General features: G+C 41.3%; 1 protein-coding gene and 2 long non-coding RNA genes across 3 annotated transcripts in view; 1 reads left to right on the top strand and 2 right to left on the bottom strand.

The window, feature by feature from the left end:
* Positions 1-1086, bottom strand: part of LOC100136794 (GTP cyclohydrolase 1-like) — a 43032-nt gene extending 41946 nt beyond the window's left edge. Inside the window, exon 1 of the mRNA XM_021584318.2 lies at positions 553-1086. Coding sequence (XP_021439993.1) covers positions 553-919 — 367 coding nt within the window. The 5' untranslated portion in view covers positions 920-1086. The remainder of the gene's footprint in view (positions 1-552) is intronic.
* Positions 1087-11367: 10281 nt separating this feature from the next.
* Positions 11368-19915, bottom strand: LOC118944311. Its single transcript, XR_005039547.1, has 3 exons — positions 19804-19915; positions 19587-19701; positions 11368-11884 (listed from the first exon to the last, which is right to left on the bottom strand). It is a non-coding gene; the product is annotated as an uncharacterized LOC118944311 (long non-coding RNA).
* Positions 18670-23239, top strand: LOC118944310. Its single transcript, XR_005039546.1, has 4 exons — positions 18670-18812; positions 21563-21718; positions 21814-21904; positions 22033-23239. It is a non-coding gene; the product is annotated as an uncharacterized LOC118944310 (long non-coding RNA).
* Positions 23240-27650: the final 4411 nt, after the last annotated feature.

A 27650-nucleotide genomic window follows, 5' to 3' on the forward strand; every position in this document is an offset into this window, starting at 1 on the left:
GGGCTATCTTTTGTATAATAACCCTCCCTTCTGTATAATACCCCTCTCTCCCCAACTGATTGGCTCAAACGCATTAAGAAGGAAAGAAATTCCACAAATTCACTTTTAACTTGGCACATCTGTTAATTGAAATGCATTCATGAAGCTGATTGAGAGAAGCTGTCATCAAGGCAAAGGGTGGCTATTTGTTTTTTTGAAATTGGTTACGACATGATTCCATAGGTGTTATTTCCTATTTTTGATGTATTCACTAGTATTCTACAATGTAGAAAATAGTACAAATACAGAAAAACACAGGAATGAGAAGGTGTGTCCATACTTTTGACTGGTACTGTATATAGATGGGTAATGGTCAGATCAGCACCATAAATGTCATATTTGCATATTGCATAGGTCTTAGATGAGAGTTAGGTAACCAAATCTAAATACCACATGTAAATCTCAGGTAAATTAAAAGGTTTAAAAAGTTTAAAAAGTTGTCACTTTTTTGACAACATAGAAGATTGTTGACAATATTTTAGTTTAGACAAAGGGCATTCCGAACTGACTCACCTATTATTTTCTCCTGGTATCCCTTGGTGAAGAACTGCATCGCAGTTGCGGCTCTCCAGGGAGTTTTGAGAAGTCCCTGTCTTTGCGGGTCTTCGCCGAGTCCCCGGATAATAGTGGTATAAGCAGCTGCCAGACTAGGCAAGCTCATCTCGTTGTCTTCTATACTTCGGGTGCGCTCATGCTTCCAATTTTCCACGACTGACGACCCTGTGTGCGAACTCGACTCACCGGCGGTCCCCGTCCCTTGACATCCCACATTCCGGGTGTCTTTTTTTACCAAGCCATCAAAGTGTCCGTTTAGAGAACTTTCGTTTGTAGTCGGTCTACTGTCAGCTTGATTGTCGTGACTCTGTTTTGAGCGCTCCATAGTTCAGAATTGACGAGAGGTCCCTTCACGTTCACCTTTTCTCCGTATTGGAAGATGCGCTTTCCAAGTGTTCTCACTTCGCAAACTCAGCTTTGTTTAGGGCGCACCTACCGAGTACCCTGCCGGCAGCTGAACGTGTAAAATTATTTGAAACAAGCACGCGTTGGTAGTACCCACTGGCTTTATAAATATATAATCCTTGTGCATTTCTATTGGTCGAGCATTTTGAGTACGTCACGTTCTGTCAGTGGTAAACAGATGGAGAACATGCACTGCTCGAATTCTGTATGGATCTGAATATTCCCATATTCCCATGCCACAGGTAGCCATGATATTCACAAAGTAAAATATAAGCCATCATGTATTCATATAATAAACAACACTGTCAACGATTCACAAGTCAATCTTTGGAAATTGTGTATATTTCCATATTGCAGTGTGTTTTTCTAAAAAATAATCAGAATTTACTAATAGTTAAGAAACCACAGTGAATCACAGGCTACCACACACTTTAGTTGTTGCACTCTGACAAAAGGTGCAAACAAATTTGTGTTTTTAGGGTGACAAACAGCTCTGTTGTACAACAGATCAATAAATATATTTACGAAGGCAGAGGTGTAGGAAGAAATTGCTGTGTTGTTGGGAATAATTAAAAGTAACTGGGCCAACATTTTCCAGCAAAAATACCCCGACATGTTTAAATGAAAATATGTGCAATCACATTGCATCATTTAACACATAACACAGTACAAATTTGACCAAAAAACACCACCAATTTCCATTGAAAAACAAGCCTGTTATTATTTATGTAATAAGGTACGAGTGGGTGTGGTATATGGCCAATATACCATGGCTAAGGGATGTTCTTATGCACGACGCAATGCCTGGATACAGCCCTTAGCCGTGGTATATTGGCCATATACCACAAACCCCCAAGGTGCCTTATTGTTATTATAAAGTGGTTACCAATGTAATTAGAACAGTAAAAACAATGTTGCAGCCAATCATCATTCAGGGCTCGAACCACACAGTTTCTAATGCCAATTATACAAGGGGTGGGTCTAATCCTGAATGCTGATTGGTTAAAAGTACATTCCAGCCAGTGTCTATTCCACAAGTTAGCACCGGCTAAATCTATTTACTCTGTTCCATCTGACTACACAATCCACTCTCATCAGCCCAGCCAGGCAATTCATAAACTTCATCTCCACTGTAAAAAGCATCTAGACATGTTCTCATTATTGTTTATTTTAGACTAATATATCGTTTTCAACAGCAGAGATTTATATAAACCTTGCAGTCTGTCTCTCTGACATTTGCAACATTGTTTCAAAATTCAAATTCGATCTCCAGCTGTCCCATAGTAATGAACTTGAAGGGGTCGGGAGTCGGGACTAGACAGACAGGTAGGTAACATTCAAAATCATGAATCAACTGGCATCATTTTTATGGATATATATAAAGAAATGTCAATTGAATAAAGGTCAAATGAACCGAAGTGCAGCTAGTTTGCAGTCTTTCCTGCTTCAGTTTGAAGTTATTGTGTTAGTTGTGTTGTTGACTAGCTCCTCTGATCAACGCTGAGGTAAAAACAGTTTCAGGTTGGATATTCAACGGATATTCGCACTTTCAAACCTCAATAGCTTTCAAACCACTTGAGCCACAGACTCCAAATAAGTGTCATGATGTTGGAAAAATTGCGTACAACATTGCACAGGACTTATTTTCACAATTTGGACATTATTTTGCTTTGTAAAGCTAATAAACATGTGTAAATGTGAGCAGAATTTTGTATTTTTAAAAAATTACAATCAAATTTCAATAGCTCCTTGGTCATGTGACATACTGACCTCAAACAAGGTTCAGAATGTACACTAGGTGGGCCTACACATCGCACACCCTTCAGATTGTCCCTTTTCATCTCACACGATTTACATGAATTTTTCAAACTTTCAAATTTCAATAGCTCCTTGGTCATGTGACCTACTGACTTCAAACAAGGTTCAGAATGTCCAGTGACTACACTTCTATATTGCACACCCTTTAGTTTGTCCCTTGTCAATCTCAAACGATTTTACACTATTTTTTCAAATGTCAATAGCTCCTTGGTCATGTGACCTACTGGACTCAAACAAGGTTCAGAATGTACAATCAGAGGGCTTACATATTGCACACCCTTTAGTTTGTCCATTTTCATCTCACACATTTTTACATTCATTTTTCTAATTTTCTCATTTCAGAATGTCCACGGACTGGAGACGGGCGCTGCGAGGCATCCAGTGTGGTAACGCGACAGATCCCGGGGGAAGGGGACAAACTAAAGGGTATGCAATATAGAAGGGTAGTCAGTGGACATTCGAACCCTTGAGGTCAGTAGGTCACATGACCAAGGAGCTATTGAAAAATATAGAAAATTATTGTAAAATTGTGTGAGATGAAAATGGACAAACAAAAGGGTGTGTGATGTGTAGGCCCACTGAGTGTACATTTTGAACCTTGTTTGAAGTCAGTAGGTCACATGACCAAGGACCTATTGAAATTAGAAAGTTAGAAACATTCACATAAAAACACGTGAGATGAAAATGGACAAACTAAAGGGTGTGCAATGTGTAGGTCAACTGAGTGTACATTCTGAACCTTGTTTGAAGTCAGTACGTCACATGGAATGTCCACAGTGCAAGGTGTTCTACATTGGACGGACAAAGAGATGCCTTCAAGACCGCTTAGCAGAACACAAGTACGCCATACAGGTAGGCAATGAAGACTACCCCATGGCAAGGCACTACAAGTTCTTACACTATGACAACCCTGCCTCCCTACAAGCTATGGGTATTGATCATGTTCCGGCCTCAATTAGAAAAGGGGAACATCTTCAACAGCTAAACCAAAGGGAACGTTTTTGGATTTACAAACTACAGGTTACTAAGTACCCTGGTGTAAGGGTCGTGATAGGTCCATTTGCTGTCATCTAGTGGACATTTTGCTCTATTGCCCTCAGCTATGTTTATACTGTTGTTGTCCATGTTTGTTGTGTTCTAGTGTACTGTGGAATAGATTGCTTTCTTATTCTTGGCACTTTTCCCAGTCATATTTAAGGTTAGAACTACCTTTCTAGGTGTTCTGATGCTTCTAGGTTTGAGTTGACTTTTTTGATAACATATCTACAGTACTTCACTTTTTAATGTGTATAGTATCGCTTCCTAGGTATTGTCCAATGACTTCTGTAACCACTCCCTCTTCAAATCAGGTCTGATTGGAAAAAGCTGTTCAAAAGAGGATATTGCATTATAATTTCTTTGTACTCCTTGACAAAAGCCGTGTAGCCAAAACGCGCCAAAGTTTTAAAACTTTGTTTCCATTGAACATGCCATACAAATAAAGACATTTTAATTAATCATATTAAGAGTGCATTGGTCCTCCTTTCTTGTTGATGACAAATTTACCCCTTTTACCAAAGAGCACCTTCTGTTTCCCAAAATCTACTATTGTGTACCTTAGCAGCGCTTCCCTTCATCCTCTTTTTTTCTACAAGTTAATGTATAGGCATTCAGGTGTGAAGTCATGAAATCATAAATAATACCACAGCGGTTTTGAATACACTAGTTCACTTGAATCAGCAAACATATACAGTGCCTTGCAAAAGTATTCATCCCCTTGGAGTTTTTCCTATTTTGTTGCGTTACAACCTGTCATTTAAATTTATTTTTATTTTTATTTCATGTAATGGACATACACAAAATAATTTGAAATGTGAAATGAAAAAAATAACTTGTTTCTAAAAATTCTACAAAACAAAAAATGGAAAAGTGGTGAGTGCATATGTATTCACACCCTTTGCTATGAAGCCCCTCAATAAGATCTGGTACAACCAATTACCTTCAGAAGTCACATAAGTTAAATAAAGTCCACCTGTGTGCAATCTAAGTGTCAAATGATATGTCACATGATCTCAGTATATATATACACCTGTTCTAAAAGGCCCCAGAGTCTGCAACACTACTAAGCGGCACCATGAAGACCAAGGAGCCCTCCAAACAGGTCAGGGACGAAGTTGTGGAGAAGTACAGATCAGGGTTGGGTTATAAAGAAATATCTGAAACTTTGAACCCTGCCTTAAGAAGGCCACCAAAAATCCTGACATTTCCAATCCCCAGCTACAACATTTTCCGACAAGATAGAACTGCCAAAGGGGGCGGGGTTGCAATCTACTGCAGAGAGCCTGCAGAGTTCTGTCCTATCCAGGTCTGTGCCCAAACAATTTGAGCTTCTACTTTTAATAATCCACCTTTCCCGAAACAAGTATCTCACTGTCATGCCCTGATCTGTTTCACCTGTCCTTGTGATTGTCTCCACCCCCTCCAGGTGTTGCTAATTTTTCCCCAGTGTATTTATCCCTGTTTCCTGTCTCTCTGTGCCAGTTCGTCCTGCATGTTTCCAAGTCAACCAGTGGTTATCTCGTTCTCCTGCTGTTTGCATTCTCCTTTTTCTAGTCCTCCTGGTTTTGACCATTGCCCGTTTATGGACTTTACCTACCTTGACCATGAGCCTGTCTGCCACTCTGTACCTGGTTTCTGTTTACGCTAATCTAACTGGGGTAACTAGCCTGTCATGCCTATATGGTTGCTATTAGCTTAGAGGTTACTGTTAGCTGACTTTGTATTGAGATGGCTGTAGTGGTTTACTGTTCATCTAGCTATTTAAAGGCCTTTTTTTTATTGAAACAGTGCATGAGGTTTTAAGATAAATACTTGTCACTGTATTAGCTAAATCAAATCACATTTATTGGTCACATACTGTATACATATTTAGATGTTATTGCGGGTGTAGCGAAATGCTTGCTTTCCTAGCTCCAACAGTGCAATAGTATCTAACAATTCACAACAATACACACCAGTCTAAAAGGGAATTAAGAAATTAACATTAAGACGAGCAATGTCGGAGTGGCAATGACTAAAATACAGTGTATATACATATGAAATTAGTAAAACAATATGTAAACATTATTAAAGTGACCAGTGTTCTATGTACATAGGACAGTAGCCTCTAAGGTGCCATGTTGAGTAACCGGGTGGAAGCCGGCTAGTGAAGGCTATTTAAGTCTCATGGCATTGAGATAGAAGCAGTTTTTCAGTCTCTCGGTCCCAGCTTTGAGGCACCTGTACTGACCTCACCTTCCAGGGCAGCAGCGTAGCCTAGTGGTTAGAGCGTTGGACTAGTAACCCAAAGGTTGCAATTTCAGATCCATGAGCTGACAAGGTACAAATCTGTTGTTCTTCCCCTGAACAAGGCAGTTAAACCACTGTTCCTAGGCTGTCATAAAATAAATAGCAGTGTGAACAGGCTGGGGTGGTTCATCTTTGTGGCCTTCCTGTGACATCGGGAGCTGTAGGTGTCCTGGAGGGTAGGCAGTGTGTCCCCGGCGATGTGTTAGGCAGACCGCACCACCCTCTGAAGAGCCCTGAGGTTGCGGGCTGTCTCGTCATTGTTGGTAATCAGGGCTACTACTGTTGTGTCGTATGCAAACTTGATGATTGAGTTGGAGGCGTGTGTGGCCACGCAACCATGAGTGATCTGAGAGTTGTCATGACTTTGGCCTGTGGGTAAGGTTTATGACCCCCCCCCCATAAATACCTTTCTCCCTTCCCTCTTTTTCTCTGACTCCACTGAATGACTCTTGAATAGACTTTTGTTAAACATCAAACAAGTGGGGGGAAAGGAACCATATTTCGGTAATAGAACCAGTTGAAAATATGCGTTGGTACTTAATGAATATGATGTTCTCGGGTGTCATCTGAGACATGACTGATGACAGGATGACATAAGCTGTATCTGGGGAAGTCTACACATTTCAGTTATCAGATTCACATGGAATTGTTGTGCAATTTAAATGTTTGAATATGAAACCATTTGTGAAAAGATTAAATGTAATTTGAAAAATGAGAGAATTGGGTTTTCATAAGGTTAGAGCTCTGCTCAATCAGTGGCCGGCCCATGTGAAAAGACATGGGTTATAAACTATGAAACACACCCTTCACACCCTCCCCTATATAAGCCCTTGACGAAAATGTAACCTTCTGTTCCGAGTACGCAAGGTCTGCAGCCTCTGCGTTAAAAGGGCGAATAACTTTCTGTTCCAGGTACATTAGGGCGACCGTCCGATGTCAGGAGGATTCCGATAACTACAGAACTAAGCCAACCTCAGCGTGAGCTTTGGTTGTGAATGGTATGAACATTGAACTCTTATTCACTACAGAAGTGGTACCTCCTAGCTGTTGAGTTAGCAGCGGCCACTGTAAACGTGGGCTAGGAAACTCAAACTCAACCCTCTTCCCTTTGTGTAACCAGCCGTCATGTCGGCTCTGTCCACCAGGGACATTTTCTGTATGACAGTCATGTCGGCCACGGAGAATGAGAGCCCACAGTCCTTGGGAGTGGGCTGCGCCGGTGGCACTGTGTTATCCTCAAAGCAGGCAAAGAAGGTATTTAGCTTGTCCAGGAGCAAGACGTCGGTATCCACGACGTGGCTGGTTTTTCCTTTGTATTCTGTGATTGTCTGTAGACCCTGCCACATAGGTCTCGTGTCTGAGCCGTTGAATTGCGACTCCACTTAGTCTCTGTACTAATGCTTTGCCTGTTTGATTGCCTTACGGAGTGAATGACTACACTGTTTGAATTCGACCCTATTCTGAGTCACCTTGCTGTGGTTAAATGCGATGGTTTGCACTCTCAGGTTTGCTGAAGGTTGCCACGGTTTTTGGTTTGGGCAAGTTTTAACAGTCAGTTAGAACATCCCCTATACACCTCCTGATGAGTACTTCCTGTTTTTTAAAGTTTCTGCCTATGGGAAGGGAGGCGCAGGATGGAGTCGTGACATGAATTTATGAAAGGGAGGGTGGGGGAGTGCCTTGTAGCCATCCCAGAAAGGAGAGTGACAATGATCGAGAGTTTATGAAGCATGAGTACTGCAGGCAATCTGATAGAACTTCGGTAGCATTTTCCTCAAATCTGATTTGTTAAAATCCCCAGCTACAATCAATGCGGCCTCAGGAGATGTGGTTTCCAGTTTGCACAAAGTCCAGTGTAGTTCCTTGAGGTCCGTCGTGGTATCGGCTTGAGGCGGAATATAGTCGGCTGTGACTATAACCGAAGAGAGTTCTCTTGGGAGGTGCACCCAAGCGAGGGGGGCCCCAGAACCGAGTTTGCAAAACCATGCTTTAGATGTCGTCGTTGCTGAAAAACAATCTGATTGTATATACAGATATTCGTATAGACCTTAGAATTACTAGAAGGGGTATAGGCCCTTAGATCATGGCTAGTATGGGGCTCTGCCTTGGGTGTGAGGAGCGTTCTCAGGCTCAATAGTTCGAAGAAGATCCAATAACACTGGATAATTTTTGGGAGGTCTCATCTCAGAATGCACATACTATAAGGATAACAGGCGTTGTGTCGGAGATGCGTTGCCTGTGAAAAGGGGTTACTTGCTGGTACACTGTTTCGGATGGGAATGTCTGTTCTTCTCATTCTAATTCTATGCGACAATGGCTGTGGTACTGTACCAGTCAAAAGATTGGACACTTACTCATTACAGGATTTTTCTTTATTTTGACTATTTTCTACATTGTAGAATAATAGTGAAGACAAAGAAAAGTGTTAAATAAATCAATATGTTATTTGAGATTCTTCAAAGTAGCCACCCTTTGCCTTGATGAAAGCTTTGCATATCTTCAGACCTAACTAAATTGTAAATATCTGGCTGTGTCATTATGACTTTGGATAAGTATTTATCACACTTAATTAATTTAAACAATTCTAGTTGGCAAAGCTAAAAGGGGAGATGATAGGGAGAAAAATAAAGATTGGATCCTGAAAAAGTGGCCGCAATAACTGTTGAGTAGGTTTTTGTTCACCGATTGTAAATGAGCATTTGACAGATTTGACATGATATTTAAAAAATAATATTATGACTCATGGCATGTTGACTTCATTCATCTCGAAACTGCACGCTGAGACTGGTATTCATTCAAATGGTATTTGTGAGTTCATCTGACTCTCAGTATCCCTTTAAAAATGAATACCCCATAACAGGGTTAGTTCACTTTTTTTTTTAAACGTATGGTCAGATGGCTAACAAAACCACTGTGGGTGGTAGGGACAATTAGACAAAGTTCAATGTTAGTGGCAAAATCCCCTCAAGTTAATAGTGGCTATTTTTAGCAACCCTAAACCATGGATTGCAGTTTCCCCTGGCCCATAGACTACTTTCAGAGCAAGGAACCAGCAGACTGGCTATAAGCTTTAAAAAAGTTAACTATCCCTTAATTGAATTTACAAATCAATCATCGCAAATAGGGAATTAAAGGTCAAGGATTTCTTATTAAACTGAATCTGAATTTTCACCAGTTTTTACATTTATTTTTTATTTATGACCCCAAACCCAACCCCTAACTGCCCTTTATCTTACAGTAGTGAGTGCTTACATTTTCATTTGTCAGTCGCTCTGGACAAGTCTGTCTGCTAAATGACTAAAATGTCAATATTTGCTGCTTTCCCCCAACAGATGCTGTCATGAAGCACTTCCCAGGTGGGGGAAGTGGGAATGGCTTAAAACAGTAAAATGGCTGATTTTAAAGAAGCAGCACGAGAAAACTATCGAATGAATAGGATTAAATAAATACAAATTGGTCATTTGTTCTGTTTTATTACCATGACTACAAGCATCACTGAAATAATGCTCCAGTAATATGTGTTATTGCATGTTGTTATTTTGTTAAAAAAAAAGTTTAATATTAGCAATTTAAAACTTTTTAACTCTAAATTGTTGGGAAAGGGCTCAGAAGTAAGCATTTCATGGTAAAGTCTACAACCTGTTGTATTTGTAGCATGTGACAAATACAATTTGAGGTACTGTATGTGTGTGGGGAAGTGGGGACCATATTGCGATATAACCAATTAGATCCCAGGAACCTCCTATTGAAGTTATGAACATTTATGATTAGTCAGAGACAATACATACAACAGCCAGTGTCACGTATACTCCGTCTCCAGCCTCTAGGACAGCATCTGACTCTGTTTCAGTTTCATTGTCATGTATTGTCATGTTGTGTCTTGTTCCTGTTCTTTCTCTTCACCCTGTCTCCCTCTGCTGGTCGTATTAGGTTACCTTTTCTTCCCCTCTTTCCCCCAGCTGTTCCTTGTCTTCTCTAACTACCTCGTTCACCCCTTTTCCCACCTGTTCCCTTTTTCCCTCTGATTAGGTCTCTATATCTCTCTCTGTTCCTGCTCCTGTCTTTGTCGGATTCTCGTTTGTGTTTCTCATGCCTGAACCAGACTATCGTCGTGTTTGCTGCAACCTTGTCCTGTCCTGTCGGAATCTGCCAGTTCATCTAACCTTGTCCTGTCCTGTCGGAATCTGCCTGTCCATCTGAGCCTACATGTGTTTCGTCATTAAAGAAACTCTGTTTTGTTAATTCGCTTTTGGGTCCTCATTCACGCACCCCTGACATTCATGTCTGTGCGTTGTTTGTGTTTCTTGTTTTATATTATGTTTTCATTTATTAATTAAATTATTTACTCACCTGGACTCCATCACCTCCTTGATTATCTTCCCTATATTGGTCACTCCCCTTGGTTCTTTCCTCAGGTGTTATTGACTGACTGTTTCAGTTTCATGTCTGTGCGTTGTTTGTGTTTCTTGGTTTGTATTATGTTTTCATTTATTTATTAAATGATTCACTCCCTGAACTTGCTTCCCAACTCCCAGCGCACATGTTACAGCCAGCCTGATTGGGTGGGCCAATATTCAATCTGTAATGGCCTTGCTTCACCTCTGTTTTGAAAGGACTTTTATTTATAAAACAATTATGAATAATGCATTATGAAGGTTGTTATGATACTGAAACTAACATGACTGGTTTTATGTTGTTCAATACGAGCACAGTAAATATATCATATTTTTTTGTTGACAAAAACAATGCAAGCTAAAAACGATGACATTTTCACAGCTATTTCAAGTGCTCGAGATATCATCGACGATGGCTGCATAACAGGCATACCAAACAGTTCTAATGAGCATTTCTAGACACCTGTGAGACTATAGAGTGCCTTGCGAAAGTATTCGGCCCCCTTGAACTTTGCGACCTTTTGCCACATTTCAGGCTTCAAACATAAAGATATAAAACTGTATTTTGTTGTGAAGAATCAACAACAAGTGGGACACAATCATGAAGTGGAACGACATTTATTGGATATTTCAAACTTTTTTTAACAAATCAAAAACGGAAAAATTGGGCGTGCAAAATTATTCAGCCCCTTCACTTTCAGTGCAGCAAACTCTCTCCAGAAGTTCAGTGAGGATCTCTGAATGATCCAATGTTGACCTAAATGACTAATGATGATAAATACAATCCACCTGTGTGTAATCAAGTCTCCGTATACTTTCGAGGGGGCCGAATACTTTCGCAAGGCACTGTATATTATGATAACTTATTATACCAAATACATCTTAAAAGTTCTCATACTCAGCACCAGTCCACAAATTTTATTTTTGGGAGTAATTATAGCTTTTTATTGTTTCCTGTCACGATATAACAATGCAATTGAATTACATTTGGCATTAAACAATAACTTGACAGACATGAATATATGCTATGCACTCGGAAAGCACCCCACAATGACAACGTGAAAACACCTCACAAATGAGAATTATTTCGCTGTGACCTATGACCCTAACTAAACAGACATAGGGAGCAAAATGTATAAATCGGTCCATGATATAGCCTTATATTTCATTTGTGTTGAAGGCGAACGCTGAGAGGTTGGCTGAGGTGTCTAGAGGCTTTTTCTTTTGGCACTGTTCTCAGCCTCGCAAGGTCCGTTCTCGTGTCCGCTGTCCTCCGCTTCTCCACTCTTTCGTTTCTTCAGATCTGCCGTGTCTCCAGACTGTCCTTTCGCCCACTCTGTCCAGGACTAAACAGAAAAGAGGGAGGAAACATCTGAAAATCATAATACAGATGCAATAGAAAAATTGTTAATATTCCTCTTCACAAAACCGTATTAAATGGCACTTAATTCCAAACCAAATGTGACATTTGTTTTGTACACAGCAAGACAACCAAGCGCACGCACAAACACACGCGAGTCAGCCATGCAGTTTTAAATTGCATCCTGTTATCAATCAATCAAATTTATTTTATATAGCCCTTCGTACATCAGCTGATATCTCAAAGTGCTGTACAGAAACCCAGCCTAAAACCCCAAACAGCAAGCAATGCAGGTGAAGAAGCACGGTGGCTAGGAAAAACTCCCTAGAAAGGCCAAAACCTAGGAAGAAACCTAGAGAGGAACCAGGCTATGTGGGGTGGCCAGTCCTCTTCTGGCTGTGCCGGGTGGAGATTATAACAAAACATGGTCAAGATGTTCAAATGTTCATAAATGACCAGCATGGTCGAATAATAATAAGGCAGAATAGTTGAAACTGGAGCAGCAGCACAGTCAGGTGGACTGGGGACAGCAAGGAGTCATCATGTCAGGTATTCCTGGGGCATGGTCCTAGGGCTCAGGTCCTCCGAGAGAGAGAAAGAAAGAGAGAATTAGAGAGAGCATATGTGGGATGGCCAGTCCTCTTCTGGCTGTGCCGGGTGGAGATTATAACAGAACATGGCCAAGATGTTCAAATGTTCATAAATGATCAGCATGGTTGAATAATAATAAGGCAGAACAGTTGAAACTGGAGCAGCAGCACAGCCAGGTGGACTGGGGACAGCAAGGAGTCATCATGTCAGGTAGTCCTGGGGCATGGTCCTAGGGCTCAGGTCCTCCGAGAGAGAGAAAGAGAGAAGGAGAGAATTAGAGAACGCACACTTAGATTCACACAGGACACCGAATAGGACAGGAGAAGTACTCCAGATATAACAAACTGACCCTAGCCCCCCGACACATAAACTACTGCAGCATAAATACTGGAGGCTGAGACAGGAGGGGTCAGGAGACACTGTGGCCCACTCCGAGGACACCCCCGGACAGGGCCAAACAGGAAGGATATAACCCCACCCACTTTGCCAAAGCACAGCCCCCACACCACTAGAGGGATATCTTCAACCACCAACATACCATCCTGAGACAAGGCTGAGTATAGCCCACAAAGACCTCCGCCACGGCACAACTTAAGGGGGGGGGGGGGGCGCCAACCCAGACAGGATGACCACATCAGTGACTCAACCCACTCAGGTGACGCACCCCCTCCAGGGACGGCATGAGAGAGCCCCAGTAAAGCCAGTGACTCAGCCCCTGTAATAGGGTTAGAGGCAGAGAATCCCAGTGGAAAGAGGGGAACCGGCCAGGCAGAGACAGCAAGGGTGGTTCGTTGCTCCAGAGCCTTTCCGTTCACCCTCCCACTCCTGGGCCAGACTACACTCAATCATATGACCCACTGAAGAGATGAGTCTTCAGTAGAGACTTAAAGGTTGAGACCGAGTTTGCGTCTCTGACATGGGTAGGCAGACCGTTCCATAAAAATGGAGCTCTATAGGAGAAAGCCCTGCCTCCAGCTGTTTGCTTAAAAATTCTAGGGACAATTAGGAGGCCTGCGTCTTGTGACCGTAGCGTACGTGTAGGTATGTACGGCAGGACCAAATCAGAGAGATAGATAGGAGCAAGCCCATGTAATGCTTTGTAGGTTAGCAGTAAAACCTTGAAATCAGCCCTTGCTTTGACAGGAAGCCAGTGTAGAAAGGCTAGCACTGGAGTAATATGATCAAATTTTTTGGTTCTAGTCAGGATTCTAGCAGCCGTATTTAGCACTAACTGAAGTTTATTTAGTGCTTTATCCGGGTAGCCGGAAAGTAGAGCATTGCAGTAGTCTAACCTGGAAGTGACAAAAGCATGGATTAATTTTTCTGCATCATTTTTGGACAGAAAGTTCCTGATTTTTGCAATGTTACGTAGATGGAAAAAAGCTGTCCTTGAAATGGTCTTGATATGTTCTTCAAAAGAGAGATCAGGGTCCAGAGTAACGCCGAGGTCCTTCACAGTTTTATTTGAGACGACTGTACAACCATTAAGATTAATTGTCAGATTCAACAGAAGATCTCTTTGTTTCTTGGGACCTAGAACAAGCATCTCTGTTTTGTCCGAGTTTAAAAGTAGAAAGTTTGCAGCCATCCACTTCCTTATGTCTGAAACACATTCTTCTAGCAAGGGCAATTTTGGGGCTTCACCATGTTTAATTGAAATGTACAGCTGTGTGTCATCCGCATAGCAGTGAAAGTTAACATTATGTTTTCGAATAACATCCCCAAGAGGTAAAATATATAGTGAAAACAATAATGGTCCTAAAACGGAACCTTGAGGAACACCGAAATTTACAGTTGATTTGTCAGAGGACAGACCATTCACAGAGACAAACTGATATCTTTCCGACAGATAAGATCTAAACCAGGCCAGAACTTGTCCGTGTAGACCAATTTGGGTTTCCAATCTCTCCAAAAGAATGTGGTGATCGATGGTATCAAAAGCAGCACTAAGGTCTAGGAGCACGAGGACAGATGCAGAGCCTCGGTCCGATGCCATTAAAATGTAATTTACCACCTTCACAAGTGCCGTCTCAGTGCTATGATGGGGTCTAAAACCAGACTGAAGCATTTCGTATACATTGTTTGTCTTCAGGAAGGCAGTGAGTTGTTGCGCAACAGCCTTTTCTAAAATTTTTGAGAGGAATGGAAGATTCGATATAGGCCGATAGTTTTTTATATTTTCTGGGTCAAGGTTTGGCTTTTTCAAGAGAGGCTTTATTACTGCCACTTTTAGTGAGTTTGGTACACATCCGGTGGATAGAGAGACGTTTATTATGTTCAACATAGGAGGGCCAAGCACAGGAAGCAGCTCTTTCAGTAGTTTAGTTGGAATAGGGTCCAGTATGCAGCTTGAAGGTTTAGAGGCCATGATTATTTTCATCATTGTGTCAAGAGATATAGTACTAAAACACTTGAGTGTCTCTCTTGATCCTAGGTCCTGGCAGAGTTGTGCAGACTCAGGACAACTGAGCTTTGAAGGAATACGCAGATTTAAGGAAGAGTCCGTAATTTGCTTTCTAATAATCATAATCTTTTCCTCAAAGAAGTTCATGAATTTATCACTGCTAAAGTGAAAGTCATCCTCTCTTGGGGAATGCTGCTTTTTAGTTAGCTTTGCGACAGTATCAAAAAGGAATTTCGGATTGTTCTTATTTTCCTCAATTAAGTTAGAAAAATAGGATGATCGAGCAGCAGTAAGGGCTCTTCGGTACTGCACAGTACTGTCTTTCCAAGCTAGTCGGAAGACTTCCAGTTTGGTGTGTCGCCATTTCCGTTCCAATTTTCTGGAAGCTTGCTTCAGAGCTCGGGTATTTTCTGTGTACCAGGGAGCTAGTTTCTTATGAGAAATGTTTTTAGTTTTTAGGGGTGCAACTGCATCTAGGGTATTGCGCAAGGTTAAGTTGAGTTCCTCAGTTAGGTGGTTAACTGATTTTTGTCCTCTGGCGTCCTTGGGTAGACAGAGGGAATCTGGAAGGACATCAAGGAATCTTTGTGTTGTCTGTGAATTTATAGCACGACTTTTGATGATCCTTGGTTGGGGTCTGAGCAGATTATTTGTTGCAATTGCAAAAGTAATAAAATGGTGGTCCGATAGTCCAGGATTATGAGGAAAAACATTAAGATCCACAACATTTATTCCATGGGACAAAACTAGGTCCAGCGTATGACTGTGACAGTGAGTGGGTCCAGAGACATGTTGGACAAAACCCACTGAGTCGATGATGGCTCCGAAAGCCTGTTATGTGTAATCACTTTTGACAGACAGGACCACTTCTCGTTCAGCAGCCTTTTTCTCCTTGTGTTGCTCTCTGGGCAGAGACAAAGGGTGCCATTTGAGACCTAGCCCTGGACGTAAATGGAGCCGTAATAAGTCATCAAGCGGAGCGGCAGGACCCAATCTCCCCATTCTCACAACCTACAATTACTATTCTTCACCCGACTCACTGAATGGTGAATACGAGCCTTAAAATGTGCCCCCGGTCGCCTGCTGTATATTTACTAGCTAATTTACGACCACACACAAACACACACACACACACACACACTCTTATCATAAGATCAAGGCACTGTGCCCACAACACAACACACTGGGTTCCCAAGCAACAGACAAATAAAGCCTCCCTTTCTGTCTCATCCCTTCTTCCCCTCCTTTAGGCTGTGTGGAGTGTCATCTACCCTTTCGCTAAGTGGCTTGGTGTGTGCAGGGTCACGAACGGGAGCTCAACACAGGGGCACAAACACAGATGTGAATGCAGAGTGTGTTTTCGCAGATTACTCTATCACAAAGGTAAAGGCAAGTCATGTAATATCAGTTTAGAATATACTGGGGTTTCAGAGGGTCGGGTATGTGGCCAGGGGGCAAGGGGAGGTGGGGATGGCTGCTGGTGCCCAAGTACTTGCCTGTGAAAGTGCCTCTAGAAATATCATTATCTTTTAGATTTTTTATATCCGTTTTTGTCAGGAGGGCAGTAGGGGAGGGCAGAATCCAAAATTGAAGGCAAACTAGGCAATAGCCAGTCAGATCTACCACAAATTGCATTCTAAACTGAAGATCATAATTAGGTGATTATTGGAGTCAGATGTGTTAGCTGGGGCTGGGGCAAAACTGTGTCACCAATCAGACCCTCAAGGAATGGAATTGCCCACCCCTGCTCTACCATCAGTCCTATTAACCAACGTACAATCATTCGATAACAAAAGACACGAGCTACGATCATGAATATCCGACCAACGGGACATAAAAAAATGTAACATCTAGTGTTTCACCGTTGTGGCTGAATGACGACATGGATCAAATCCAGCTGGTGGGTTTTACGCTGCATCGGCAAGATAGAACAGCTGCTTCCGGTAAGACAAGGGGTGTCAGTCTATGTATATTTGTAAACAACAGTTGATGCACAAAATCTAATATTAAGGAAGTCTCAAGGTTTTGCTCGCCTGAGGTATAGTATCTCATGATAAACTGTAGACCACACGATATACCAAGAGAGTTTTCAACTATATTTTTCGTAGCTGTCTATTTATCACCATAAAACCTCTGCACTCAATGAACTGTATAAGGCCATAAGCAAACAGGAAAACGCCTATCCAGAGGTGACGCTCCTAGTAGCCGGGGAATGCAGGGAAACTCAAATCCATTTGACCTAATTTCTACCAGCATGTTAATTGTGAAACCAGAGAGAAAAAAACTCTAGGCCACCTTTACTCCACACACAGAGACGCGTACAAAGCTCTCCCTCGCCCTCCATTTGGCAAATCTGACCATAATTATATCCTCCTGATTTCTGCTTACAAGACATAACTAAAGCAGGAAGCACCAGTGACTCGGTCAATAAAGAAGTGGTCAGATGACGCCGATGCTAAGCTACAGGACTGTTTTGCAAGCACAGACTGGAATATGTTCTGGGATTCTTCCAATGGCATTGAGGAGTACACCACCTCAGTCACTGGCTTCATCAATAAGTGCATCGATGAAGTCATCCCCACAGTGACCGTACGTACATACCCCAACCAGAAGCCATGGATTACGGACAATATCCGCACTGAAATAAAGGGTAGAGCTGCCGCTTTTGAGGAGCGGCACTCTAACCAGGGTGCTTATAAGAAATCCGATAGGAATTCAGGGACTTCAGTGAGGAATGCTGTATATGGCCCAGGAGGCCTGTAAACAGTAGCTATAAAAGTGATTCAGTAGGTTGCATAGATTTCATGACTAGAAGCTCAAAAGACGAAAACGTCTGGGTTTTTTTGTAAATTGAAATTTACTATTGTAAATGTTAGCAACACCTCCGCCTTTTGCGGGATGCGCGGGGGATATGGTCACAAGTGTAACCAGGAGGTGAGGCCTCATTTAACACAGTAAATTCATCAGGCTTAAGCCATGTTTCAGTCAGGCCAATCACATCAAGATTATGATCAGTGATTAGTTCATTGACTATAACTGCCCTGGAAGTGAGGGATCTAACATTTAAGTAGCCCTATTTTCAGATGTGAGATATTACAATCTCCTTCAGGAATGGAGGAGTTCTTTACTCCAGTGAGATTGCTAAGGCGAAAACCACCATGTTTAGTTTTGCCCAACCTAGATCGAGGCCCAGACACGTTCTCAATGGGGATAGCTGAGCTGACTACACTGGCTGTGCTAGTGGCAGGCTCCACTAAGCTGGCTAACAGCCTGCTGCCTGGCCTGCACCCTCTCTCATTGTGGAGCTAGGGAAGTTAGAGCCCTGTCTATGTTCGTAGATAAGATGAGAGCACCCCTCCAGCTAGGATGGAGTCCGTCACTCCTCAGCAGGCCAGGCTTGGTCCTGTTTTTGGGTGAGTCCCAGAAAGAGGGCCAATTATCTACAAATTTGATCTTTTGGGAGGGGCAGAAAACAGTTTTCAACCAGCTATTGAGTTATGAGACTCTGCTGTAGAGCTCATCACTCCCCCTAACTGGGAGGGGGCCAGAGACAATTACTTGATGCTGACACATCTAGCTGATTGTCTCAGTTGTGTTGTGACAAGGTAGGTTATTACCTTCATTAAGAAATTAACTTTTAATAAGGCACACCTGTTAATTGAAATGAATCCCAGGTGACTACCTCATGAAGCTGCCTTGTCATCAAGGCAAAGGGTGGCTACTTTGCCAATACTTTTTTGTTTACGACATGATTCCATATGTGTTATTTCATAGTTCTGATGTCTTCACTATTATTCTTAAAGGCGGGTCCATTCTTCCAAGCAAGTGATTTGGTGCCTTATTGACAAGGGATTACCATTGAGCTGTCCTCAACCTTTTTGACCTTTTCCGATCACTTGAAAATAAGATCTAAGCAATAGTAAGTACTATCCTAATGAAATTAAGTGTTCTGTGTTCATGAGAAGCTGTTTCATGAGATGGAATACAAAATATAACATCAGAACTAAAGTTTAATTTTGACCCCTAACACCCTAATAATGGTTTTGGAATGACAGTCACAGGGACCACAGTCCTGGTCAGGCTACCCCCTAATTAACTACATTGGTGTCAGGAGTTATATAGCATTATTGAAAGCCTGTCCAGCTAAATTAATTTGACATTTTTGGACCCAACTTGCTTACCACTTTTTCCACATGGCTTCTTCCTTTAGAGGCTCCATGAAATGACATCTTCCTAAATATTTTGTCAAATTATACATTTTGTGTGTGGTTTTCCAGAAACAAGGGTGTCTCAACTTAACCTACTCTCCCCTATTTATCTTACCTTAGAAGTGTTTACTTTGCAGGCTGACTCATCTATTGCGTTGCAATGTTCCATAAATTGTGTGCCCAAGTCAACTTGAAGTATCTACAAAACAGGTTTTGCAACCGCACAATCTAAAAGTAAGGCTAAAGCAAAATATTTTTTCCTAAAATTACTGTTCCCAACTACTGAAACGTAGGAGTGAATTGTTTAGTAAAATTTAGTAAAAAAACAATTACATGAATCAAATTAACTGTTCAAATTCTTATTTCCTTTGGAGAAATGTGAAGAGGAGCATCAGTTAAACAGTAAATGAACTTTGTATGGCCTTACCACGATTTTCATGGATTTTCATCTGTGATTGTAATTTTGTACAGTGCTAATTACTCACTTCTTGTTCTCAACGTTGTCTGCTGGAGAGGCTGGAGGCAGTGCATCTGCCTGTTTCAGCCTATTCGCTGCCGGCTCCCGGTGCTCCGCTGGTTTCCTATTGGCTGCTACTGGGTCTGAAAAAGACAACAGCGTGTTAAAATCACCAAACGTCCAATGCATTGCACCACATGTCAATGCTGTCATACTTAGATCCATTTATTGGGTTGGTGACTCACAGTCACTATCCTGACATTTCTTAAGCTTCCATCTGACCAGTGTGTTGTACCTTGGTCTTGGGTCTGGAAGCCAGAGGCTTGAGGAGAGGGGTTTTACTGTGTTTTCCTGCTCCACGGGGCAGTGGGCTTCTTGCTAGACGACTTCATGCTGTCCAGGAAGTTGGTCACCCTGGGCTGACCACCCTCCGATGACTTCCCGGACCCGCCTCTCACCTGAGGTCACAATACAAGTTGATTTAGTACTTCACTTAGTTCTATGAGGGGCCACAGGTTAGACATTTAGCCAGGACACCAGCATTCAATAGCCAGTTGTCAGCAAGACATTGAAAGAAATGGACTCCTCCACTTCCTTTCTAGTAAGGGGTCGCTCTCTATTTTGGTTTAACCTTCCCCAAAAGCATAAGTGTCTTACCTTGAAAAGGTTCACACACTGTAAAAAATGACCCAAGGGCTTAGTAAATATTGCAAAATAAATAAAATAATAGGTTTCTGGTTTTACTTACAATTTTGAAAATAATACTTAATTTTTATGTGTTGAAAAGACTGGCATTTGCAAATAAAAATCCAAGGTAATATGCTGCTAAATTTGAACGAGTATTTCTAAGAAACAACCAACAACTTAAAAATATGATATTCAAATTATCATTATTGTATTGGACTGACATGCTAGATCTAGTTATGAACGTCAATTGTGCTTGGAACATTTCAACGGACGTCGTCTTGATCTTTCTCCTCTGGAATGGCCATGCGGCAGGTAAGGACCAAATTATAACTTGGAATGTAGTTTGCATCTCTCGTTAAATAATATTCTTCAAGTACGAAAAGCCTTTAGCTAGCTATATTGCCAGAGTATGTTATATATTTGCACGTTGATAAGCTATCTAGTTAACGGCCATGATGTCTGTATAGTTAGCTAGTGGTGGGCATGCTACTAGCTAGTAAGTTAGCAGTGCATTTACTCGCCTCAGCGCTGTTTATAACCTTTGTCATTTTTGTGTACATTTTATATTGACCGAAATAGCTACCTAGCTTACCAAAAAAATAAGAGAAAGGTAGGAACAATATGTAGCTAGCTAGCTAACTACACCTAGGTATCTAACTAACGTAAACTCACGTGAACTTGTACATCACCTTGGTCCGTACAATTGCCCTTATTTTAGCGCCCCAAAAACTTAATACTTCCAGATCAACTGTAATGTCAATACTATTGTAAAGCACAATTTCTTCCCTTTCCGACAGAATCAATTACATGACCTAAACGCTGCCTGTTTCTGTATAATTCAAGCAGGCAATGAGCCCTGTCGGGTCTGTTTAAAAATGGCGGGTGGGGAAGCGAAACTAATGCGTGATAGTGAGAAGGAGAGATGTTGTGTGGGAAAATGGCTTTTTTTCACTTGATCTGTCCAACTCATCACCTTATTGCCTCTAAAATGTAAATAAAACACTATAAAGAGTTTATATAATGTGTCATTACATACCTATTTGAAGGTTTGTGCCAAATTTTAATCGGGTTTTTAGGGAGGTGCTAAAGTGATCTTAGAAGTATGCAATGATGATGCAAAAACTGACGAGGTATCCCCCCCTTACCCCCGTCACTGTCCATTTCTTGTTTTTAAAGGATGATAGAAGTGCTACACCTGGTGGAGAGAGATTGTAAGACAGAAATAGTTGCTTTATGCGTGCTGTACGTTATCACATGACATGTCAAGATGTATCTGTTCAGAAGATGTTTCCTCCCCCTTCTCTCTCGCTCTCTCAGATTAAGGAAGAATTCAGAAGAATTACAACTGTTGCTCCTGAGTCCACCTTTATCCAGAAGCGGGACTAATATACACCAAAACTATTGGAATTGTTTAAATCAAAAGGAGGTGCTGTAAAGGTGGGAGTGCAGAAAATCTTCGAAGTTCTGTATGGGGTATGAAGAGTAACACCTTCACAATAGTATATCGTTTATACTGTATGTATTTAGTTGCCAGTATTAAATGCAATTATTTGTATAACATATTACAGTGCAACACCATCCAGGAAAGAAGAGACGGTGTGATTCGTGGCCTGATTATACCTTGGTGAGAGGGTTGAAGACCTTATTACAGAATACAAGGTAAACATTTTTATTTTTGTATCCTTATGTATCTCTAAATGAGGTATCTTCATTTGTTTCCCTCTCCTCCTCAAGTTGCACAGTTAATGTAATAGCCTAGCCTGTTATTTCTTCATTTTTTCACTCAGGATGCCGACGACACCTTGATCCGAGAGGACCTTGTTCAGAACGAGCTTCAGGACCTCGTTCAGGTGTTCACTGTGAAGGATCTGCACCAGAATATAGAGCATGGGATCTGCATCGAAGGAGCAGAGGTCCTGGCTGGTATTTGCAGTGTTACAGTCATGTACCTTGTTTTTGGGCCTCATCTAGAACTGACCTTTGAGGTGTTCCAAAAAGTATTCTTGGAACTTGATGATCTCAGGACCTCCCCATGGGTCCAAGCTCTAAAGATGAAGTTACTTGTTTTCAGAGATATCTAAAGATATTTATGAGAACTCTCAAAGGGCCACTCAAACTGTGGTCTACACCCTACTCAGTAAGCTGAAAAGCTACTTGCTAGGTGGTATAGGAGCTGCAGTTTACATGATGCTCTTTGTCAGGTGAAGTCATAAGAGACATTGTCAATTCCTGGTTAAAAAAACTGCTTTGTTTTAAAACTTACTACATATGCACTAGTGGATTTCTGAGATTATTTGTAGTCAGGTGCAAGCTATCTGGATGTAATTTTACCTAAGGAGGCAAGGTGGAGTTTTACCCAGAATGCTTATACCTGTCAAAATAATATGTCCATATGGGCTTCACTAGTGCAAATGTTTAAGGGACAATTTGGCATATATTTTGTAACAATATGTGCAATGTATGTTTTGAAAACCCATATTTTTATTCATCTAAAACAGTTTGAATGAGGTTGTATTTGAGCTAAAGTTTATATTGTGCTTTGTGTAAAGTCTATTAAGATACATCGTTAACTTATGTTTCTGTTAAAATATCACTTTGATGTTAAGGGGCACACAGACCACCAGAGAATTCTTGCCAAAATGTACAAGATGTGAGGTCAAAGTGTTAATCCCAGACTATCACCTAAACTTTATGCAGTTGTGAAGATCTGAAATGATTTGTAGTCAGGTGCAAGCAATCTGGATGTAACTTTACCTAAGGAGGCAAGGTGGTTATACCCAGAACGCTTAAAGATTACAAAATAATGAGCTCTCCACAAATGCTTAAGGAGTAGAGTTTTACGGGGCAATTTGAGATTGAAGTTTGAAGAAAACCTTTATTCAAAATAAAGGTGTTAAAGTTTGAAATTGAGCACTGTTGTTTCTTTTTGCATATTCCCTTGTATAGAAATAATACATTTTAGTCAATTATACCAAGTATATTGAGGTAACTGTTTGCATCAGCTTTTTAAGTATAGTTGTGAGTATATATTTGAGTAGTAGGAACCCAATTTAAATACATTTGACTAACCTGAGTACCATAAGTAACTGAGCAAAAAACATTGGCAGATTAAACAGAATATCAATTACAATACTGAGTAAATTCAGCAAATTAAACTTACAATATTAGTTCTGTAACTGATTACAGTCTATAAGTATATAAACTTCTAACATTAGTTCTGGGAATAAAAAAAAACTTTTCTGAACCTGATAAAATTAAGTTGAATGAAAGGAATTTGAGATCCTGTTAGTTGTTTTCACTTAATATATTTGTGTTTGTTATGCACTAAAAGCGAAGTATATTATACTTAAATGCCTTGTTGGATTTACTTAAAAGGCTGATGCAAATATGTTTTACAGTGCACACCCCTCTTTGCTTACTGTAAGGAAGGAAAGAAGGCCCGTGTTTAACAATGCATGATAATGTAATGTATAACACCCATTGCCGAGTATATTCTTTGTGTTAACAAGCACTTTCCTTAGGTCTTGTCTTATTCTATGTTTACATAGAGTAAATTAGTTTAGAAGCATTGTGGTTTAAACATCTATGTTTACTTGTCTTTATGTCTGACTTGTCTTCACCCTGCATGTCTAAATCCCTTGGCTGAAGGGACTGCCTTATAAAGATAGGGTTGTGTTCATTAGGCACCAAATGGGAGAAACTGGGAGGGACAACCACGATCAATAACAATCATTTTCAACTTCAGTTTCAAAGCGTTTTTCTACTGTGTGCCCCAATGAACTACACACATATATTGATTGTTTTGACATGCAGGAGATCATAGGGGTGAGAGAGGAAATAGAGGGATACACTTTGACTTACATCGTCTTTTGCCCTCTGCTGTGTCCCCTTTGTCCATCAATTTATCCTGACCCTCTTCTTCATCCCCCTCTTCATCCACCTCTTCCTCCTGTGCTTGTGTATGGCTGCTGTGTTGGCGACCCGCCCATTGCTGCTCTGGTCGTTTCTGGAATAACAAACGGATATTATCATGAATCCCAACTCACCCAAGGTAGCCTCCGATCAGATTTTGGGTTCTTTATGCAAATTCTCCTTTTTGTTTTATTCGTGATATTATCTGCCATGTAATATTCATTCAATTACACCCTAATGGAACTAGCCTCTAACTTCTTCATCCATTTCTTTTTTCTTCATATTCTATACCGAACAAAAATATAAACACAACATGCAATCTCGTCACAGTATTTCTGTGCATTCAAATTGCCATAGATAAAATGCAACTGTATTCGTTGTCCGTAGCTTATGCCTGCCCATACAATAAGCCCCAACGCCACCATGGGGCACTCCGTTCATGATGTTGACATCAGTAAACCGCTCGCCCACACAACGCCATACATGTGCTCTGCGATTGTGTGGCCGGTTGGAAGTACTGCCAAATTCTCTAAAACGACGGAGGCGGCTTATTTTAGAGAAATTAACAAATTAAATTCTCTGGAAACCGCTCATGAGGGCATTCCTGCAGTCAGCATGCCAATTGCACTCTCCCTCAAAACTTGAGACATCTGTGGCATTGGGTTGTGTCACAAAACTGCACATTTTGGAGTGGCCTTTTGTCCCCAGCACAAAGTGCAACTGTGTAATGATCATGCAGTTTCATCAGCTTCTTGATATTGCACACCTGCCAGGTGGATGGATTATCTTGGCAAAGGAGAAATGCTCACTAACAGGGAAGTAAACAAATTTGTGAACAACATTTGAGAGAAATAAGGTTTTTGTGCTTATGGACAATTTCGGGGATCTTTTATTTCAGCTCATGAAACATGGGACCAACACATTATATGTTGCGTTTAAAGTTGTCAGTGTATATAGATTTATATCATCGGGGTGGTGTTCAGTACCTGAATTTGTCAAATCAGAACATATTTTCATTTTCCGTTCTTTCGGAACTGACCATGACGAACCCTGTCAGCCATGCCTATGTGCACACTCGGTTCTAATGTTCAAACAAGTATACTACTGCAATCCAAACAAGCTGCTAAGGAAGTTTCAACCAATTCATACACTGTCTTCAGAAATTATTCATACCCCTTTACTTACTCCACATTTTGTTGATGTTACAGCCAAAATTCAAAATGGATTAAATAGATTTTGTTCCTCACTCATCCACACACAATACCCCATAATGACAGTGAAAACATGTTTAGAAATGTTAGCAAATTAATTTAAAATGAAATACATACATATCATTTACATGCAGTTGAAGTCGGAAGTTTACATACACTTAGGTTGGAGTCAATGAAAACTCGTTTTTCAACCTTTCCACAAATTTCTTGTTAACAAACTATAGTTTTGGCAAGTCGGTCAGGACATCTACTTTGTGCATGACATAAGTAATTTTTCCAACAATTGTTAACAGACAATTCACTTAAAATTCACTGTATCATTATTCCAGTGGGTCAGAAGTTTACAAACACTAAGTTGACTGTGCCTTTAAACAGCTTGGATTCTCAGCTTCTGATTCTAAAGCTTCTCATTTAAGTCAATTGGAGGTGTACCTGTGGATGTATTTCAAGGCCTACCTTCAAACTCAGTGCCTCTTTGCTTGACATCATGGGAAAAATCAAAAGAAATCAGCCAAGAGTATGCCACGAGTATGGTTCATCCCCACGAGAATGGTTCACCTCCACGAGTATGGTTCATCCCTGGGAGCAAATTCCAAATCCTTGAAGGTACCACGTTCATCTGTACAAACAATAGTAGGCAAGTATAAACACCATGGGACCACGCAGCCGTCATACCGCTCAGGAAGGAGACGCGTTCTGTCTCCTAGAGATGAACATACATGGTTGCGAAAAGTGCAAATCAATCCCAGATCAACAGCAAAGGACCTTGTGAAGATGCTGGAGGAAACGGGTACAAATGTATGTATATCTACAGTAAAACGAGTCCTATATCTACATAACCTGAAAGGCTGCTCAGCAAGGAAGAAGCCACTGCTCCAAAACCGCCATAAAAAAGCAAGACTACTTTAAGGGCGCTGTACTGCAGCGCCAGCTGTGCCATCAGAGTCCCTGGGTTCGCGCCCAGGCTCTGTCGTAACCGGCCGCGACCGGGAGGTCCATGGGGCGACGCACAATTGGCCTAGCGTCGCCCGGGTTAGGGAGGGCTTGGTCGGTAGGGGTGTCCTTGTCTCATCGCGCACCAGCGACTCCTGTGGCGGGCTGGGCGCAGTGTGCGCTAATCAAGGTGGCCAGGTGCACAGTGTTTCCTCCGGCGCATTGGTGCGGCTGGCTTCCGGGTTGGATGCGTGCTGTGTTAAGAAGCAGTGCGGCTTGGTTGGGTTGTGTATCGGAGGACGCATGACTTTCAACCTTCGTCTCTCCCGAGCCCGTACAGGAGTTGTAGCGATGAGACAAGATAGTAGCTACTACAACAATTGGATACCACGAAATTGGGGAGAAAAAGGGGTAAAATTCAACAACAAAAAAAAAAAAAAAAGCAAGACTACGGTTTGCAACTGCACATGGGAACAAAGATCGTACGTTTTGGAGAAATGTCCTCTGGTCTGATGAAACAAAAATATAACTGTTTGGTCATAATGACCATCGTTATGTTTGTAGGAGTGTGTGCGGTGTGTGCTGTTTCCTTTTTCCTTCATCTTGTTCAATTGTTGCCATGCACCTGCAAATAAGATTGCTCAGATGTGCGAGTGCCTTTTGAGTTATGTTTGAAGCAAGCCGAAGAACACCATCCCAACCGTGAAGCACAGGAGTGGCAGCATCATGTTGTGAGGGTGCTTTGCTGCAGGAGGAACTGGTGCACTTCACAAAATAGATGGCATCATGAGGGAGGGAAAGTTATGTAGATATATTGAAGATCTCAAGACATCAATCAGGAAGTTAAAGCTTGGACGCAAATGGGTCTTCCAATTGGACAATGACCACAAGCATACTTCCAAAGTTGTGGCAAAATGGCTTAAGGACAACAAAGTCAATGTATTGGAAGCCCTGACCTCAATCCTATAGAAAATGTGTGGGCAGAACTGAAAAAGCGTGTGCAAGCAAGGAGGCCTAGAAACCTGACTCAGTTTCACCAGCTCTGTCAGGAGGAATGGGCCAAAATTCACCCACCTTATTGTGGGAAGCTTGTGGAAGGCTACCTGAAACGTTTGACCCAAGTTAAACAATTTAAAGGCAATGCTACCAAATACTAATTGACTGTATTCTGAACCACTGGGAATGTGATGAAAGAAATAAAAGCTGAAATAAATAATTCTCTCTACTGTTATTCTGACATTTCACATTCTTAAAATAAAGTGGTGTTTCTAACTGACCTAAGACAGGGAATTTCTTACTTGGATTAAATGTCAGGAATTGTGAAAAACTGAGTATAAATGTATTTGGCT

This window comes from Oncorhynchus mykiss, chromosome 25, assembly GCF_013265735.2.
Source record: "Oncorhynchus mykiss isolate Arlee chromosome 25, USDA_OmykA_1.1, whole genome shotgun sequence".
Lineage (NCBI taxonomy): Eukaryota > Metazoa > Chordata > Actinopteri > Salmoniformes > Salmonidae > Oncorhynchus > Oncorhynchus mykiss.